Source organism: Pleurodeles waltl, chromosome 1_2 (genome assembly GCF_031143425.1).
Source record: "Pleurodeles waltl isolate 20211129_DDA chromosome 1_2, aPleWal1.hap1.20221129, whole genome shotgun sequence".
In the NCBI taxonomy this organism is placed as follows: Eukaryota; Metazoa; Chordata; class Amphibia; order Caudata; family Salamandridae; genus Pleurodeles; species Pleurodeles waltl.
In genome coordinates, this window is record NC_090437.1 from 1,161,669,979 (window position 1) to 1,161,689,431 (window position 19,453).

The 19,453-nt window shown below is 41.0% G+C and overlaps 1 protein-coding gene across 5 annotated transcripts in view; it reads right to left on the reverse strand.

Moving 5' to 3' along the window:
- EVC2 (EvC ciliary complex subunit 2) overlaps nt 1-19,453 on the reverse strand; it is a 306,369-nt gene that overhangs the window by 97,958 nt on the left and 188,958 nt on the right. For all 5 annotated transcript variants that reach the window (XM_069202996.1, XM_069202979.1, XM_069202987.1 and 2 more), the window contains 2 exons: nt 15,743-15,970; nt 5,574-5,785 (listed from right to left, as the gene is read on the reverse strand). In XM_069202996.1, coding sequence (XP_069059097.1) covers nt 5,574-5,785; nt 15,743-15,970 — 440 coding nt within the window. The remainder of the gene's footprint in view (nt 1-5,573; nt 5,786-15,742; nt 15,971-19,453) is intronic.

A 19,453-nucleotide genomic window follows, 5' to 3' on the forward strand; every position in this document is an offset into this window, starting at 1 on the left:
TGATAGTGAAATGCTGCCAAACTTGGTTTTCACTATAGCAAGGCCTATCTCTCTCATAGGTTAACATGGGGACTGCCATGAAATATCTTTTAAGTGCAGTTTCCCATTAGGAGCAGATTGAGATGTGGAGTTTGGGGTCTCTGAACTCACAATGTACAAATACACATTTTGGTAAAGTTGTTTTTTAGATTCTCTTATCGAAAATGCCACTTTTAGAAAGTGGGCATTTTCTTGCTTAACCATTGTGTGTCTCTGCCTGCCTGTTTAATCCACACCTGGGTCAGGTCTGTTTGTGAATTCCCACTAGACAGTGACACAAAGAGAGATGTGGAGTGTCCTGCATTTCCTCGGCTAGAGTGGGAAGAGAGGGTGCTGACACCTGCACCTAAAAAAGGGCTGTGCCTGTCCTCACACAATGCAGTCTCCAAACCCCTGGGGTGTTTCTGGGGCCATGCCTGGGCAAGGCAGGATCTTGTAAACAACTTTCAAACGTGCCTATTTCAAAGCAGAAATGGGTATAAGTAGTGGACCCAAAAGCCCAGACTTTTAGATCACTTCTGGACCAAGAGGAACCTCTGCCAAGGAAAAGAGCATGATGCTGAGGAGAACCAGCCACTCTGCCTGTTGCTTTGCTGTGCTGTGCTTGCCTGCTGCTGCTTTTGCCTAAGAGGGAAAGGACTGGAGTCTGCTTTCTGAAATCCTGCTGGTGAAGTGTCTCTAAGGGCTTGGACTGAGCTTGCCTCCTGTTAAGAAGTCTCAGGGACAGCAAAGACTTCAATTACCAGCCTCTGGTACTACTTCCTGTGGATCCTAGCTCGCAAGGTAGTGCCTACTCCAGTCTCTGGGCCCCTAGGAGTGAGAAACCAGTGAACCTACTCCGGTCAACACCCGGACCAATGCAGCTGCTTGAGTGCACAACATCGCCTGCAACCGAAGCTGTGGTCCCTGTTGGAGTGTGACGACCTCGCCGCCATCGTAGGCCTGATGCCGCTGCAGCCCGCTGACGTCCCATGACTCTGTGAGTCATAAGTGCGTATCACTGATGTCTTTGACACTGACTCCGCCGCAGCAACCACAGCCCTGTGGCGTGACCATGACTTCTTGAGGTCGCCCCACTGTGTCTTGACCGCCAGACATCGACCCTGCCAGAGCATATAGAACCGATACGTCACACCGATTTTGTATCACCTACCCTGCTATATAGTAAGGAACCAACGCCACACTGTATATAATGACGCCTCACCTCCCCGATTCCGTGGACCGGCTTGTTTCTTCGTTATCAAAGGCATTGTACCTGTGGGTCCATGTGACTCTGTGACCAGCGCCATTGGCGTCAGATTGTTGGGAGTGACTCTGCCACAACACCATGAGAAGCATTTGTGTTTCTAAGTTCTATATTCAGGTTTAATCTTTGAAAATTCATAACGTTGCTTGTGTATGTTGGATTTTTGTTGTTTTGGTCTTGTTTGATTTAGATAAATAGTGGTCATCAGGGATCAAGAGAAGATTTAAAGAAGATAAAAATTAATCTCAAACAATAAAAGGCTTTATAATATGGAACAACAAAGCAAACAAACATTGCAACTTAACATATTTAATATTGTGAAAAAGCAAAAAACAATATTATGGCACACGTCGGAAAGGCAAAATCTGAGAGGAATTTTCTTCTGTTTCAAGCCTGTGGTACAAGACATATTCAGGAGCTGTACACAGTGTTAACATTCAGATGCAAATTAGGTCAAACGGCTGTGAAATTGTCATAGCTCTTATTTCATGACTGTCTGTAGGAATCATTGAACCCACTGTTTTAAATAGACATATAGCTCCCTAATAATCACAGTTAAAAAAATAATGCCTTAATTTGCATGACAATAGTTGTTGAAACCAAATGACCATATGACAGCTCTAATGTGTAAAACAGGACTAGGAGTTTGTGATGCTTTGGGTAAAAATAAACCTAGACACCCATGAAAAGGACTGACCTGCAGTAAGTATCTAGTCATCAAATGACTGAAAGAAAGCAATTCACAGCTGCAAAAGAATATTTAATCCAGGGACTGAGATAAGAAGGGTACAGTGGTCAAGTGATAAAAGTGGATTAGTGGATTATGCTACATGGTTCAGCATAAGGCTCAAGTGAAGGGACTTGAAGCACAAGTCAAGACAGGCAATAAAAAAAACAAAAAAGGACATATGTTCCACACTGGAATGTAGGCAGCACGTACACAACTATGTAACAAAAATGTGGACAAATATGGAGGTCTAAGCCAGCTTCGGTACAAATTACAGTAAAAAAAGTGAAAAGAGTCTTTATAACGATCCTCCTAAAACATCTGCCACACCTTAGACATGAAGTGTATCATAGATGACACAGCACAACATATGCAGACAACAACATGATTGTGAAGGTTCAAGCAAAGTTTGCAGAGGTATCGGGAACCATGTCTCTAGGCTAGGAAAATGGTTGTAAGACACTCCGTGGTTCAACCGTCATATTGAGGCATCAGTATTCCTAAAATCCACTTGCCCCCTGTTTTCCCTACCACTAGCACTGTCATCATTAACACTTACACACCTAGCTCTGACTCACCTCAAAATTGGGATGACTGTATTTTTCTGAATTTATAAGCGAGTTATATAGAGAACTCATATAGCGGGTTAACAGCTGAAGGATCCACCCACTATCATGGATTGTACATATACACATGCAGTATTGGAGGGTCATCTTCCGTCACCATTGCAGTCACTTACCATCAATGTTGCTGATGTCACTGCCTCAAATGCATAACTGCCAGAGAGAGAGTGTGTTTCTGCAAGGTTCAACATTAAATTCTCTAAGCCATTTGGAGAGTGGACTGTGAGCAGACTGCATTCAAATCAAGTTTTTAAAAGGTCCATAGGGTGAAGAAATGCATTTTAGGACTCAGAAAGGGGAATCCAATATTTGGTTCACCATCAAATGTTGTGGCTGGCAATACACATAGTGTAGATATTCACAATGGGAAATATTGGAATGAGAGGCATGTGGCTAGGTTTGGAACAGCTGGATTTACGGATGTTATTAGTCACTATAAATAGGAGGCTGGTTTAGACTTCGTCAGTGGAGAATCAGTTTGAAATAGAATGCTGTCTAAAGAAGTGGTGAGCTCTAAGATTTGGTGGTAAAAATGGATAGTAATGGACAAGGGTGGGAATGTAAATGTTTCTTGTAAACTCATTCTACTGGTTTGGCTGAGAAAATCGAGAGTATTCATATACACAGCAAACACTGGAAAACAACAAATTATTAGTTTGTTGTGCATATGGTTTCTTGTGTATGTTATGATTGTGTGTCAGTTGTCTCTTCTGGGCGTTAGGACCAAAAGAGATAGTGTATTGTGGCATTCGATTATGTCACTGGTAATTGTTGTGTACATATAGCAATTGAACATGGAATGAAAAGGGGGTGGCAAGGTAGAGATGATTGGAACCAAGGTGATTTGCAGAATAGTCCTTTCCATGCTACTGGTATGGTAAAATAAACATCTGTCTTTAATGCCTTACCTGATATGTTGCTACTAAACAATTGATGATTTTCACGGAAACACTTCCATTATTCTGACACAGCTATCTTATCATACGAAGACTTAAACTGGATGTGGCAAATATGTAGCAGATTAAAAAAAACACAAACATGAAGTTGAAATGCTGTTGACTGGTGAATGGATAGTGAAGTGGAATCACAGAGAAAACAAAGCTGCTTCTTTGATGCTCAAAACTGTACTCTAAGTAGGCAGGAATTGGGAGCTCAAAGGCATGACTCACCAAATCCCACTCTGGGGATTCTTATGCCAATTCACACACACACACAATCAGAGTTTATGACACCGGTATTGGGGCCTCATTTGTCTCCAAGTAAACCTGATAGTAGAGGAAGCAGACATGGCTGTGAGGAAACAGACAGTGAGGAGAAAGGAAAGAAAGATGTCATGAGGAACACATGATGGCAGGGGAAAGGCACATTATGTAACCAGTTAAGGTACTGCACAGTGACTATGAAATGAAGACTGGAGACATAGACTAACCAGTGAACAGTGGAGCGGCAATACTGCAATCTCAGTGCAAGAGGGTGGATGGAATGGAGCAAATGGTGGCTGCAGCTGAGATCAAAATGGACCAATACCAGGACGCAACAGAAAAGGCTTTGGAAAATGAGGCATAGCTTAAAGATTGTGCTGTAGAGAATGTCTTTATGACAACTAGAGGTGAGAGGTAATGGAAAATGAGCATGAAGGGTCAATGTATGAATACTGAGGGTACATTTTAAAGTGTATGCTGAGGAAATTCATATAGAGAAGGAGGGAGTGATGGTCAGTGTATGTTGAGAGGTAGTCAATGAGAATATTCCTTTCATTTATAGTGAGTTTTAGATCTCTCAAAGGAAGCAGTATTCACAGAAATTGACAGTGGAACTGAGATGCAATATTAAGAAAAGCTTAGCCAAGGGTCAGGAAGCTTGAGAAGGAGATTGTGAAAAAGAAGGCGAGAAATGTAGTGCACCTCCCTATAGTATTCCCCAGCCTTAGCAGGGAGACTACAACATCAGACAGTCCTCCTGGCGAGAAACAAAGGATTGAACAATTTGAAAAAATATCCGCTGGGATAGCCTCTGAAATTAAGGGTGGACTTCAAAGGGAAGCTGGCTGCACGTCTTTACATAGGTTCATGCTGACAAGAGGTTTTGAGTCATGATGCAACACGAAGGATGAAATAATTTGGCGGAAATGAGACTGGTGATGTGGTGGGCTACCTGGATTCTTTTTGCTTACAGACTCACTGCCATTCCTTCTAGGAAGAGATGGAGACATGACAGCTGGGAATGGGCTCGCTTTGAGATTTGAATGAGGCTTTGATTGTACTTTGTCACACCTCCTGTCTCTAAGCTCTAGACAAATGGTCAGCAGATTACATAGGCTGATTATACTCTACAGTAAAAGTGGAGGTGTCATGAAGTTATTTCTGAGTGACAAGTATTACTTGTAGAGTTGAATCTTGGATGAAATATCAGCTGAGAGCAGACTCATGGTGTACTGTTTGATAACAGTTTTTTTTTAACGTTGTATCATTATTATGGAATGCCCTGATATCTTCCTTAACAACCATGCTATATATCTGATCATTATGACAGAAAGAGAAGGAACAAAACATGCACCAAAGACTAAACTGAAACAGGAGATTGGAAACAGGAGTTGGCAATGTTTATCTCCAAGTGATGCCAATCTAGGGTAATAGGACATAATGCTCACATGTAATGTATAAACACTGATTTGCAGAACTATCATGCCGACAGCCATCTTTCTAGATGATAACTACACAACTGGCCAGATAACGGCTCTCCCTTATATACTGTCAACCACATTACTTAAATCCATTCTTACTAGATAGCCATGCCTTGGAAGAGAGGAATTAGGAGGAAGTATGTTAACCACATTGTAAATGTGCTTGTATGCTTAAACACACATAACAAATTAAAATGTCAAGACATTTGTACACCTGTACCTACTAAAACTATAAAGCTATATAGAATACCTTACCTCTCTTTCTGGTGCTCGACTATCTGTTTACATTTCTGCAGTGCTTGTCTCAGAAGAGCAGTAGTTTGCCGATCTGCATCCTGGTCAACTTCATTGTAAATCTCCAGACCTTCTGTTGTTGACCTTTGTTTTTTCATCACATAATCTTGAGATTGGGTTAACTCCTTTTGCAACTCCTCAGATTCAAGCTTTCTGTAAAGTACTGCACTTTTCTAAGGGTTACAATAAAAAATAACAGAATTGAATATGTCTATTTTACTTCGTCAATTTGTTACGGACAATGCAAATATATTCACTTTTGGCCCAGGAAGGGAGGTACTATGTCAGCGACATATACGAGGACCATGGCAGACACACGTTTGCTTAAATCCTTTTTAACACCGATCATTTTATTGTATTTACTTATTTTGTTAGCTTATTTTACATAGTGCTGGGGCTGCTTTGTGGTGATTGCAGAGTGCTGCTGCAGTCAACATTGGAAGAACTAGACCGGAGGATATAGAATGTGTGAGAGTGTGCATTTTCAAATATGTTTATTAATGATTTTCATATTAAAATGTGTAATGAAGTAACTCGTAAATCGAGAAACTTCTGAAATGTTTGTTTTTCTGTTCTTGGCTAAGCAAAATTATATTCAAATGCTGGGGTTATTTTCCATGATTTAAAGCTTTCATAATAGGTGTTTTCAAAGCTTGTGTAGACGTATCCGCAGCTACCCTTAGTGGGTTGCAGTGTTATGTCTTACAAGGTCGTGTATTAACTGAGCATTGCATAAGTTGAAATGTCCTATTGTTTGGATATGTTACTAATATCTGGTCTTTCCTCGAGGATGGAAGTAGAAGGATACAGTAAAAGTTTCTTCCTGAGAACAAGATATTTGAGAGGTGATGAGGCAATGGAGTTACGGACGAGACGGAAAAAGTAAAGATACATCGAAAGAAAATAGTTAGCATAGATTTGTTAAGTTTAGGTCATCAATTTAGTTGTCGATTGGCTGAAATGAAACCACCCCATAGACTGACCAATCAGGAGTTGATTAGATTTTAGAATAACAACCTGTGTAGAATGATTAGAGGTGCGGTTCGTCATTCGTCATCTAATGCTATTCTTCTAGATCAGACGAGGTTCGAGACTAGTTGTCGTTAGGCCCAAATCTTCTGATGAGATAGCTGATGGTGTCCTCAAGCTGAAGCTTATCATTTGCTGTTACTACTATTGTGGTAATTTTTGTTATTAAATGTGAATTGTGTCTCTCTTGCTTTCCAGGTACCAGCTGCAACTAATGATTTTATTGATGCACATTAATAGTTTTTTTATATATCATAATCAAGTTAAGAGTTTTCTAAATTAATGTTACTAAATTCTTTTCACATGAAGCCCAACATGTAATGCTAATTTGTGGTTAGTTAGGGAATTAAACTTGATATGCTCATGATTTGTCCTGAGATCATTTGATGCTGAACTAATGTATATTTTGCCTTTATTACCAGTTTTTATAATATTAATAAGTGTGATTCTTTTGGAGATAATTTGTTTAATTGTATTAATTAGATTGAGAAATATACGTCATTTTAACCAGCCACTATTGATCTTTTATGCTTATCATTTGTGCTTGAGAGTTATTTTCGTGACACTAGCGTTGTTAATATAGGGAAATAAATCCATGACTTTTAATTACTAAACTGGTGTAGTTATTGACTGAAACTTTATAATATTGATTGTTGTTGTTATTGATGGTCCTCACACATCTCATTGGTGACATCCCCTCAAACCTATGTCGCTTCGCTCCATTGTTCTCTAGCGTTAAATACACTATTCAGTATAGATAATAGCTAGGATTCTGTGGCGCGTTAGCAAGTGGTTGAACAGCTTCATTAGATAAAGATCCAAAAATGGAGAGGAACAAGTTGTTTTTGGGATTAGCAGCAAGGAATTCCTGAACAAGGTTCCTATATTATAAGTGGATGTTCCCAAAAAGAGTTGTCATTTAGCTGGCAACAAAACATGTGATCTTTGCATGGACAGTTGGTTTCAGGAGTCAGGCCTTAGGTGTCAGGATAGCTGGCACAGAGGAAACATTTTTTTAATGCATAAAGGCCACTGTATGATAAAAGTTTCATGCAGCTGTCAACATATTTTTTTTAATCAATCTGTACTCTTTGGTTGGCAGTGTAGAGATTTAGTGACCCTTTTGGTGTGAGCAGAATCCTTTCATGCCATTCTAGAGCCTGCTATCTTTATTTTGGAAATCAAATTAGGAAAAGCATGGCCAGAGAAGATTTGAAAAACATCTCCCACCCCTGCGTGAGCAAGGCCTGTTGGCCCAAACGCCTAGCAAGGGCTTGAAGAAATTGTGATTAAAACACCCATTAGTTCTCCCCGAGTGTGTGTGTGTCTCTTCTTTTGAGTATTGGAGCTATACCGAGTACCGGGGGCCACTCCCAGCAGCACACTCCGCCTATACATATAGAGTGAAAAAATAAAGTTCGAAGATAGGTTATTATTGTTATACAAAAACAAAGTAAACTACATAAACCTTAGAAACTAAAAAAGATATGATTATAATGATTATAACCTAAAGTTATAACTCCTGTCCTGCCCAAAAGATTGTATAGCTCATGCGCCTTTGTACAGAGTGTTGTGAACTCACTAGGCAGAGTAAATCAACAATAACTTACCCTGCTACCATGCAGGGAGTTTTGGCAAGGGGTTACTCTATATCAGTGGTCTTCAAACTTTTTAAAGCTGCGCCCCCCAAGTAGAAAATAAAAATCCTCGGGCCCCCCCCTCCGAATTTTCCCAATTAATTTAAACATTGCAGTTAAGTTATTTTACTGTTTTAAAATTGCTATCCAATACATCATACCAAACATACTGTTATGGTCAGGCAGGCCTTACTAAAGTAAAAGTGTCCACAGTGTGATTATTAGGGGTGCCTTTCCTTTTTGACACACACTCTCAGCTTGGATATAAATGACAAAACATATTAGTAATGGCCCATTACAAAGCAATTTGCTGCTGCTCATTTTTGTCAGCTTAAACAAAGCCCTGTTATCAGCATGATACTTATTTTGGCCAGAGCCTGGCGCCCCCCCTGGGATCATTTGAGGCCCCCTTTGGGGGGGCCGCCCCTCAGTTTGAAGACCACTGCTCTATGTGGCTGATGGATTGAAGGCACTGGCCCGTGATTACAAGTTTATTATAAATCATACATTTTTCAAAATCTAATATTTACAATTGTCCATTGTTATTGATTTTCTTTATGCTTTGCAGCATATGATATGACTCCAAGTCTGCCTTTGCAACATTGAGCACATTATTTTGTATGTTGATGCATGAGACACAATGATGGCATTATCCTTCGATTTGGTAACCACGTATATTGAAATCAGACTTGTGACTTTTGGATAGTTGCAATATGGTACTTGTTAGAACGGAAAAGTTCTGTGAATGGTAAAGACATGTTTCCCACCCCTGAGTGCCCAGCCATACTGTTGACTGGGTGCCTAATGCTAATTTGGTTTCAATAGGTGAACATGGACCCTGCGTGTGGGCCATAACATATGCCTGTCTCACAGATTGCAGTCTTGTTGGACTGGAAGGGGCGCTCAAAGTGCTACCCCCATAGTGGTGGAAGGCTACAGCCGTCACCAAGTGTCAAGCAGCACAAGCACAGTGGTGGCAGCATACTGTGAAGTGATCAGTAGTAATGTACAGGACCTTTTTACCCTGTGTCACTGGAGTGAGGACTCCAGGATCACTCACCTTTTTAAAAAGTTCCTCTGCTGTGTACTTAACTCAACCTGGCCTACATCAGGTAGATGTGCTGCCTAGCGCAAGAGTGGTGGCTGTGTTGGTTGTATGTGTGTCTGGGAAGGGTACGGTACAAGGATGGTGCAGCACTGTGCAGCACACGTCCGGTTAGTATATGTGGAGTGTATGTATGGCCGAGAGGAATACACTACATGAGAGATATAGTTCCATGCAATGCATGTACAGAGACCGAATGTGGTGAGTGTTTCTATGCTTGTGTGAAGTACAATACATGAAAGGTGAAGAGTTGTGGGATAGTAAGTGTGCTAGCAGTGCATGTGCTTTAAAATAGGCACACTGTGGCTGAATATAGGTAAGCATAGGTACTGAAAAGAGTGTGTGGATTGAGTGTGTACACTGAATGCATGTGCACAGGTAATTGTACAATGAGGGATTAGTGCTGGACAGTAAGTATCCAGCACTAATTAAAAAACAATAACTAGTAAATTATTCTGTGGCCCAGACCAACTTTGGAATACCAGTTTCTGGCCTAGTCAGCTATTCCCCTCTTCATCTAGTGAAGAAACTTGGATGCAGAATTGATAAGGACCTAGCTTTCTTCAAGAAGAGAAGGTCTTGGTGGTAGGGAGAGCCATTTGATCAAACTTATATTAAGCAAATGTGTGCCTATTAGCCTCAAAACTAATTTGAGAAGATTGGCTTATCCAAAATATGACTATAAAACTAGAGTCATGTCACAGCTCAGTGTAAATTACATTAGTTGCTAGTTAAAAAGATAATTTAATTCAAATCCTTGAGCTTGTTTCACCATGCCCTGCATCTTGATGTGAAAGCTTCTGCATCATCTTTGTACTGCCTCTTTTCATTTGACAGTAGTCCCTTACGGTAGATAGTCCCAGGAGGGGGGTATTGGTACTGGCAAGCAAACTGTGACACAAGCTTTCAATCTCTTTTTGTAGCATTCAGAATCATGACTCATTCTGAGCAGCACTAAAACACAGATTGTTAGAAAATCCTGGTCATCGCTGTGGGTCATTTACTCTCCCATTATGTTTCTGTGCCACAGTGCCTTCAGGTGACTCTGCAATGATAACTATTGTATTGGTTCATTCATGTGACAAGCCCTAACTCACCGTGAACAAATAAATGGGCAACCCAGTATTCTTAGGGATTAAGATAATTATAGATATCAAACGAAGTGTTCCTTTGGATTGATTTCAAAACAATAGCAATTTGGAGAGCTTCAATGAATGCTGTAAATGCTGATGAAGAGACCCTTCTTATGGACAAAACAATATTTGATAGACCAATATTCACGCTTGGGAACAGGTGCTCCAAGTGAATGCGCAGCACACTTGAGAGAGTGAACAATATGAACAATAGTCACATTGACATTGTCTTCAAATGATATTAGGTTATATAACAACAACACCCATTAGTCAACTGAAAAGAAACAATTCAGTGTGTCATCTGGTCAAATATGAAACCTGAATCAAATTTGTTAGACCTGTCTTTCATGGCACGGTTTTCCCTCTATCTTTTTGCCTTCAGATCTCTAGTTTTGCGGACTTTGTTTTTGCTGGCTTTAGGACTCTACACTCTTTACCTCTTTACCGCTGCTAACCAGTGATAAACTGCGTGTGCTCTTTCTTTAAACATTGGCGTATCCCCAATTGGCAATTTAATATCCCCTATTAGCACATGTAATTTACTTGCAAGTTCCTAGTACAGTGGTACCCCACGTACCCAGGGCCTGTAATTTAAATGTTACTTGTGGGCCTGCAGCACTGATTGGGCCACCCACTTAAGTAGCTCTTTAAACATGTCTCAGGCCTGCCATTGCAGCCTGTGAGTGCAGATTTGCCAGGCCAAAACCTTCCTTTTCATTACATAAAAGCCACCCTTAAGGTAGACCCTCAACAGCCAAGAGGGCAGGGTGCAATATATTTAAAAAGCAGGACATGTGCTACATGACATGGTCTGGTATGGAAACCCTTTAAATTTGTTTTTCACTGAGGCAAGGCCTACCCCTCCCATAGGATAACATTAGAGTTGCCTTATTGAATGTAATAAGCTGTAGCTTCCAAATGGAAACAGGTAATTCATTCATGTTTCGTGTCTTTGGAATTGTAATAAAAAATGCTAACTTATGATAAAGCCGGATTTTAAATTACAATTTTGAAAATGCATTTTCAAAAAATTGCCATTTTCCTGCCTTTTGGTGCCTGCAGCCTGTCTCTGGGTCACATGACTGGGTGTAGTTGACTATTGGGAGTTGTGTTTCCCTCCTAGACAGCCACACATAATAGGGAGCGTAGGTGTGCCTGAATTGGCCATCACTGGCAGGATGGGTAGATGGCACTGGGCACAGCCCCAATTACACTTGAATAAGCAGTGTCTGCATCCACACAAAGGGCTGCATGCCCCCTGTACTTAGTCTGCAGGCAGGGCAAGGAAAGCAGGGCACCTGTGCACTTCAAAGGCCTGAATCTGGAAACTTCTCCCACTTCAAAGGCACAGTGGGGCATCAATATTGGACCTCAAACACCAACTCTTCAGTACATTTCTGGACCAGTGCAATCTCTTCTAGGAAGAAGGACTGCTGTGCTGCTAAAAGCACTGACAGACTGCGGTCCTGCTTTGCTGACTGTCTACCTTCCTGCCTAGGTGAGAAGGACTGAACCTGCATCTGTGGAACCCAGGACCATCAGTGCAATTCCCAGGGCTAGTTGTCTGGCCTCCTGACTTGAGCCTCAAAGACAGAAGGCGCCAACAACCTTGACCCCAGCAACTGGACTCTGCCATCGGTGCGTTTACCCTGCCAAGTGGCGCCACCCCAGTCCTGGACCCTTGGAAGTGGGTCTAAGGTGCTCTGCCAGCCTCTGTAGATCCAGCAGAACCAATGCATCTTCTCTGCTGTGCAGTGCAACCTTGAGCACAATCAACGCATCATCACCATTGCATGGACTGGACCTGGTGCAAAGACTTGCATCACCTCCACAGCTTTTTCGGAACTAACCATGCACGTTGCATCTTTAACACAGTCCCTTGCATCCCTCATCGGTGACAACCTCAAGGATGATGCCGGCCTCCACATTGCAGCCTTGCAGCTCCTTGGAAACCATGCATCGCCTCAACTGCACGATGCATCCTCAATGCTGGACTTTGCATTGCAAGCCCTGATTGATGGGATCCTCAACGATGACACTGGAACTCACATCGCAGCATCACCACACCTTAGGATCCTTGTAACAATCCACAAATCAGGACTTAAGGATATTTTGTTCTGTGGGCCTAGGTGGGTCCCTGCAGCTGGCACCCATTTCATCCCAATCAGTGTGAACTTGTGACTTTGTCCCAGTCTGGTTCGACCAGATGTCCACAGTTTGTAGTTTGTGTTGTTGGGTGCTACTTTCACCAGTATCTTTGAAAATGTATATCTCCGGTTCGACTGACTGTTTTCTTGTTGTTTTATTCTTGCTTTCATTATTAAAATAACTCAATTTTTCTAGCTTGGTTTGGGATCCTTTTTGTGTGGTGGTTGTTACTTTATTACAGTTGGAAGTGTTGTACAAATATTTTGCGCATAGCCTCTAAGTTAGGCTTGACTATTCTGTGCCAAGCTGCCAGAGGGTTGAGCACAGGTTAATTTATGGCTGGTTTCTGCCTCACCCTGACAAGGATTGTGGTTGCTGCTTCACCAGGGCTCACACCCCAGTCAACCAACAGCCCAGTTTCTTACACTACTGTATACTTTAGCTAACAGTTGTCTCTGTGGAGGCAGAAATACTTTTTTCAGCGGACAGCTTACTCTTCAGTTCGGGCCTCAGTTCTTTCCAATGTGGATGGTACATAGTTGCCTTTAACAGATCTTCACAATAATGCCTAGTTGCCTTTGAATGTTTCCCAAAATGTTTGAGCTACTTGTTGATTTTATTAAATCCTCTGAAATAACCAAAAGATTTCTCTACATTCGTTGTGTTTAAACATGGACGTTACTAAGCAACACAGGTGGTTTTCCTAACGCCACTTTGTGAGGGACATCACTATAGAAAAAAAGTGTATCAACATGGGTGTCAAAAAGGCAGGGCATGAGGAACTAATATGTGCACTGTCTTGTGCCTTTCAGTTTCTGTGCATTTTACGGGGTGGTGCTTAACCTAGTAAGCAAGCATTTCTATATAATCAGACTAATAGGTTGCTGATAGACAAATGTTGCGCTGTTAACACTGAAAGGAGCATTTACAACTAGAAAACAGAAAGCTGTTACCTTTTCAATAATGTTCAGTTGCATCTCTGGAGCTCCCTTCCTTACTTCATTGCCTTGTCATTTCTTTATTGCTTTGTAGCAAATCAAGTTTTATTTAAGAAATTTGATTACTATGTAGTACTATGATTATGATTGTTTTAATTAATGTAGCAGAGATTAGTATCTTGTAAATATGTTTCAGCCTCGTCTTTTGTGAAATAACGTTTAATAGCTTGTGGATCACGTCTTGTCATTTCTATTTTAATCTGCTGATTGGAAGTGACATGACAATCTAGGTTGGGGGGGTATGAGGAGGAAATAACCTACTTAATGGGGAGTAGAAAACTCATGAAAATGTGGCAATTACTAGGAGGTAGGTTAGTAGCTGATGGAAGGGTTCCAAGATCAAACAGATAGAATCACATATATTCAACCTTTGATAAAAAATACTCAGGTGAGTGATGAACTACTGCAGCTTATCGAGTTATTAATCTACACACGGTGGAGATACACTTAGAAAGCCATGGCATAGGTCTGTGATAGTAATTTGAACACCTGAGCAGTGAGGGGTTTCCTAATCATCCCACCTCTGAGCAAAATATCCAGGGCACAGAGTCAAGGGGCTAATGTTATCTGAGGAAGAGTTGGGTGCAGTTTCTGCTACTGCTTCTTATAGACATTGACTTTGTTTGATTAAAACCAGCAGCCTTCTCTTACACCTGCCGATGAGAGACGGATCCTGCTTATGATTAACTGGTTTTGCTGCCTGCAGACGAGGGACTGTGATTGATGCATGAACTAATTGTGTAGATATTACAATGGCTTCAGCTTTTGTTGAGAAGTGTCTGCAAGTGATGAAGGATACTGATGCCAAAGGCTGTTAATAAGGAAGACAAGAAATAGAATGCTCAACAATTCATCCACTGCTTTCATAGTAAGTACCCAAAGTAACTTGTCCACTTGATGGCAGCACTCAAAGGACAAAATAGAGCAAAGAATTCAGTTTGCATGTGTTCTCCTAATACTCAATACAGCTGCTGAATCGTTAGTTTCACCTAATAAGATTAACAATGCAGGCAAAAATCCATCCGCATGTCTCATCTCCAACGAAGGCTATTTTAGGCCAGCATACATTTGCCAGTTGAAGCAGACTGCATGACCTATGAACTGGTAAACAAAATGGGGCAACCTTAACAATACATTATTCTTCAGTTAGCTTTGTAAGGAAGGCAGCATCACCACTCATGAAGGTAGCCAATATATTCTACAAGTGAATGTCTTCTAACTGCAGATGTATCATCTTATGAATGACTCTCAAAGCAGTGATAAGAGCACTAGAGTCATCAGAGCAGCACCACATTATGCTGAGACACAGCTTGTAGAAACTGGGCTCACTCACAATGTGAGTTAACATTAATATCTGGTATGCATTGAAACTGTCACAAAGATATGCACAGATGGGACACCTACCTGCAAGGCTGCTCTCACCGCTCAGCTACTCTAGGAGAAGCCAGTGACCTATTCTGAAACATCTTTCTTGGTAACAGGTCTGTAGGCACATCACTACCTCCCTTGTGAAGGATACGCTGGGAGAATGTTCTACCTTTGTTTGAACTAGATAAAAAACCCTTTGTTCTCTCAGAATTTCCTATTAAGTGTCAGATAAAACTTCAGAGCTCTCTTAAGCCCTGGCCTGTGAAAACTTTTCTCCATTTTAGTAGTCAAAGGACAGAGGAAGAACATCAACAGAAATTTAGAAAGAAAAAGTACTGGATACATGGAAAATAATTCCAACGAAATGGCCAGGCATAAAATGTGACATATGAGTGACACAAAATTCTTAGTTTTTTTTTGTTTGTTTTAGTTGAAGTATAGTTCGTAGCCAGAAACAGAATTTTCACAAGAGTACGCTTCTGGGTGATTGAACACATCTCTTTAAATGTCTGCATAGGGTAGCATGATTGTGGTTTTGGAGGTTAACGTATTGAAAATTGATTTAAAGATTGAATTTGCTTTGTTATACACATTTAATGGCGATATTGCAATCGGAATTAGTATTGTTTACATCGGACATATATTCAAATATATGAAAAATGTAACCAGAATCTTTGAAAACTCATCATAATTTATGTTTGTTGTTACTCACATGACTGTACTCCTCTAGAATCTGTGTGCACTCCGAGACGGTAAGTGTCTGTGATGCACACAATTCTTCGATGACCAGGGCCTGCAGATTTATGACTGCGTTATGAATCTCTAGTGCTTTTGAGTTTTCAACAGTTTTTTGGTACTGTAACGAAGCAATGAATTCCCCAAGTTTAACCTCTTGCGTCTTCAGCTGCTGCACTCTTTCTAATAGAAGGTTTCTACGGACCTGCAAAAGATGAATTTATGAGCTGATCAAAACTGTTCAGTGCCAACATAGATCAAATTACGTTTTAGCTTCAGAACAATTGATGTTGACTTATTCTTCAGTTGATCATTTCAGACAGAAAAAAACTTTGTAGCAGAACAGGAAAAAACGCTTATATAGCATGGTATACATTTTGGGAAGGGCCGGGAACATTCTCCGGTGATTGCCTATGCATCCAAGGTGAAGGATGAAAGCAAGTTAAGGCTATGGAGTTTTTGAAGCTGTTAGAACTGGGTTCTGTATATGGAAATGTTTGACAATCAAAAGACAAAACTAATTTAGAAATAGGAGAGATGCCACTAAAAGGAAACCCGGGAACAATAATGGATGACGAATGTTGATTTTCCATCTCTACTAAGCTTAAGTCTAGTGACGCATGAAATATGAAACTTTCAGTGTATGTTGTATTCTGACTTTACTACGTCAGATACTGCCTCGATTCTACTTACCAATGACTGAGCTGTGAATTTCATAAAAGAACTACTTTGCAAATAATGAGGTGGCATTTATCAATAATCGTATAGGCATTATTAAGACACAGAAATGCCACTTTTACATTTTCTGAAAGGCCTGCACCTAATAGCCTGTGCTACCAACCCTCGCTATATAGGGGTTCACTAAAGGGCCAGGCCGCTGTGTGGCCTTCACCACTATGCACTAGCTTTAGCCATATATAATGGGGTCTGGCCTGGATTAAGGCTCTGCACCCACCTTGTGTGCTCATTCTTCAACCATGTGCACCTGGGTCTGTCCGCAATGCCCGGCTTGCAACCAGGCCCTGTGTCGAATGCACCAAGCAGCCAAACCTGTAGAGCAGACGTTGGACTCAGAGCTTGGCTTGCAGCCTCACTTTGCATCCAACCTCACATGCTGGCCAATGTTTCATCGAAATGGAAACCTCGAGCTTTCAGCTGCTCATCCGCACATACTGTGTAAATTTGTTAGAATGGAAGACGGCAGAAGAGCATCACATGCTGGGAACTAGGTATGGAGCAAGGATCTAGCACTTGGAGAGCAATGATGTGTGGCTACGGGTGCTAAAAGAAAAGATTTTATTCTGCATTGATAATATTGATAAATATGGCCAATGGTGCAATACAGATTACAATATAAACGCAGCCAGCAGAACAGCCATCCAACCAACTGCGCAGATGCTGAGAGCAGCAAGAGGACAGACCCCAACCCCTGCTCCAAACACGAAGACTGGGAACACGCGGCCTCCTCCATGAGCACGAGGCTAGGCGAATGCGCCGCTGCCTCTGGTGAGGCTCCCGCGCAAACGCACCAGGGAGGTGGGGGAAGGACACTTATGATCCAGAAAGCATGGGGTGCAGTGTAGGGCAGGAAGTAAGGGCCGCTATGTGGTGATTGGATCTTGCACATATCATATCTCCTAATATCAAACTGGATTAAAAATTGAGAGATAACGGGGAGGGTGATAATAAAACTTGGCTACATATGGAGAGGTAGGACTAGCATGAAAAGGTAAAAAGCGTTGTACGTTAAAAGTCATCGGTGTCAGACTGTCTCAGTTCTGATGGTGGCAGCAACAGGCAGTCTCGGTTCCTAGATAAACGTGTCATTCCTTCTCTGATATTCACAGTCCGCTTAGTCGCAGGCTGGCACCATCCCACCACGGCCTCCCTCATCAAAGGCACTGTCAAACTGCTGTCAAGTCGCAGGTACTCACACTGCCCAGTGGGAAAAGGTGGTTTGTCATTTAGCATAAAAAACAGACAGCCTCCAAGCTATGTGACACAAACCTCACTGTACTTTTCAATGCGTTTTATACCTGCACAGTATCTAAACATGCTCCAAGAAATGCCCATCAGAGAAAATGGGTGATATTAATCAATAAGCGTTTTTTATTTTTACTCAATAATTGTTTAGGTTTCTGAGACTCCAACCTAGAATAAGTTCAAATTAGCATATGGATGATTCTGTTTCAGGTCATAACGCCATAAAACAAAATACATAAATATGTAGATCTATAACTCAATGTGGAACCCATCATTAAATAGAAATTTAGTAATGGGAGAAAAACTCCCCATTGAAATGCTAATCGCTGTCATTTTTTTTTCAACACCTTCGCAAGCACATTTTATGATGTCTAAGGTATTACAGTAGTGCACAAAGGAGAACAAAAATATACCGAAACTTCAGCAGATCATTGTGTGCATCTGTTCATTCAATGTAGATCTGAATCAGATGATTTCTATGACAAAACGCATTAAAAGCCTATGCGCTGTTTGAAGACAGTTTTACATGATATCAAAATAATATACACGCATTTATTCAGAATGCTTTAATCCAGTGGTCGCCAACCTGACTCAGGGGGGCCATGACTGCTTAGAAAATTAACTAATGTTAACAGAGTAATAAAATGTATATAAATTAGGTGGCTAATTGTACAATTGAAAATGTGAAAACATACTGTAAATGTCAAGGAATCTGAACTTAGAGGCTAAATACTAAATTGGTATACTCAAACTGATTCGTGGGAGCAGTGCAGGTGTATCAAACAGAATATAGCATGACGATGCGTACCTTCAACTGAATTTAGAAAAGCTCGAACCTTCCTATTAAACTTTTATTTTTTATTTGATTTGTTTACAAATTAAATACAATCTGTTATCATTTGTGTATGTGTTTGATGGAGCCCTTGTTTCTGTATTTTCTGTGTGTATTGTTTTGCAGTTCAAATAATCAACAATGTTTAGGCCTGGGTCCCTGGCTCTCAGTAATGACTCAGTGGTGGGGGCCCAGAATCCAATAATGATTCACAGGGGGTTCCCGAGTTTCAGTAATGATAAAGTGAGGGTCCACAGAAGTCAAAAAGTTGGGAGCCACTGCTTTAATCTATGTCATAGTGGACAGAGTTAAGTGAGAATGAATGCTTCATTGATTGTCAGAACAAATATACCAGATCAATACGACAAAAAGTTACAAGCAACCCTATTGAGTTCACAAACGTAGTGTCTAATGATAGTTGATGGTACACAGAGAACTTTAAAAAAAAGACCAATCCTGTCCTGTAGCTTAAGGAAGACTTTCAAAGTGAATCCCAAAAGCCTCTGAGCAGCTCTGTTATCTGGGCAACAAGAGATTGGTTCCTTCCCAAATTCATCTCCTGTTTGGACTGCTATGGCCTGGCACAGCATAGGGCCAGAAACCATGGCCCTCAGGAAAGCAGTTCAACCATGTGACTCACACACTGCATTACGTAGTATACCCACATTCAAACCCAGGCTACAGAAACAGACCTCTAACGGCCACAATCTCATTGTATTCACTTGACAGCACTCAACAGACCACAAACAGCATATTACCTTCAGCTCACACTCATCAATACGTGTTCTAGAATGATTCCCATTCCAAATGTAGCTGAAATTTTCACAGATCGCAAATCTGGGTGCACAATCCATCACAGAAACAAGATTTGAA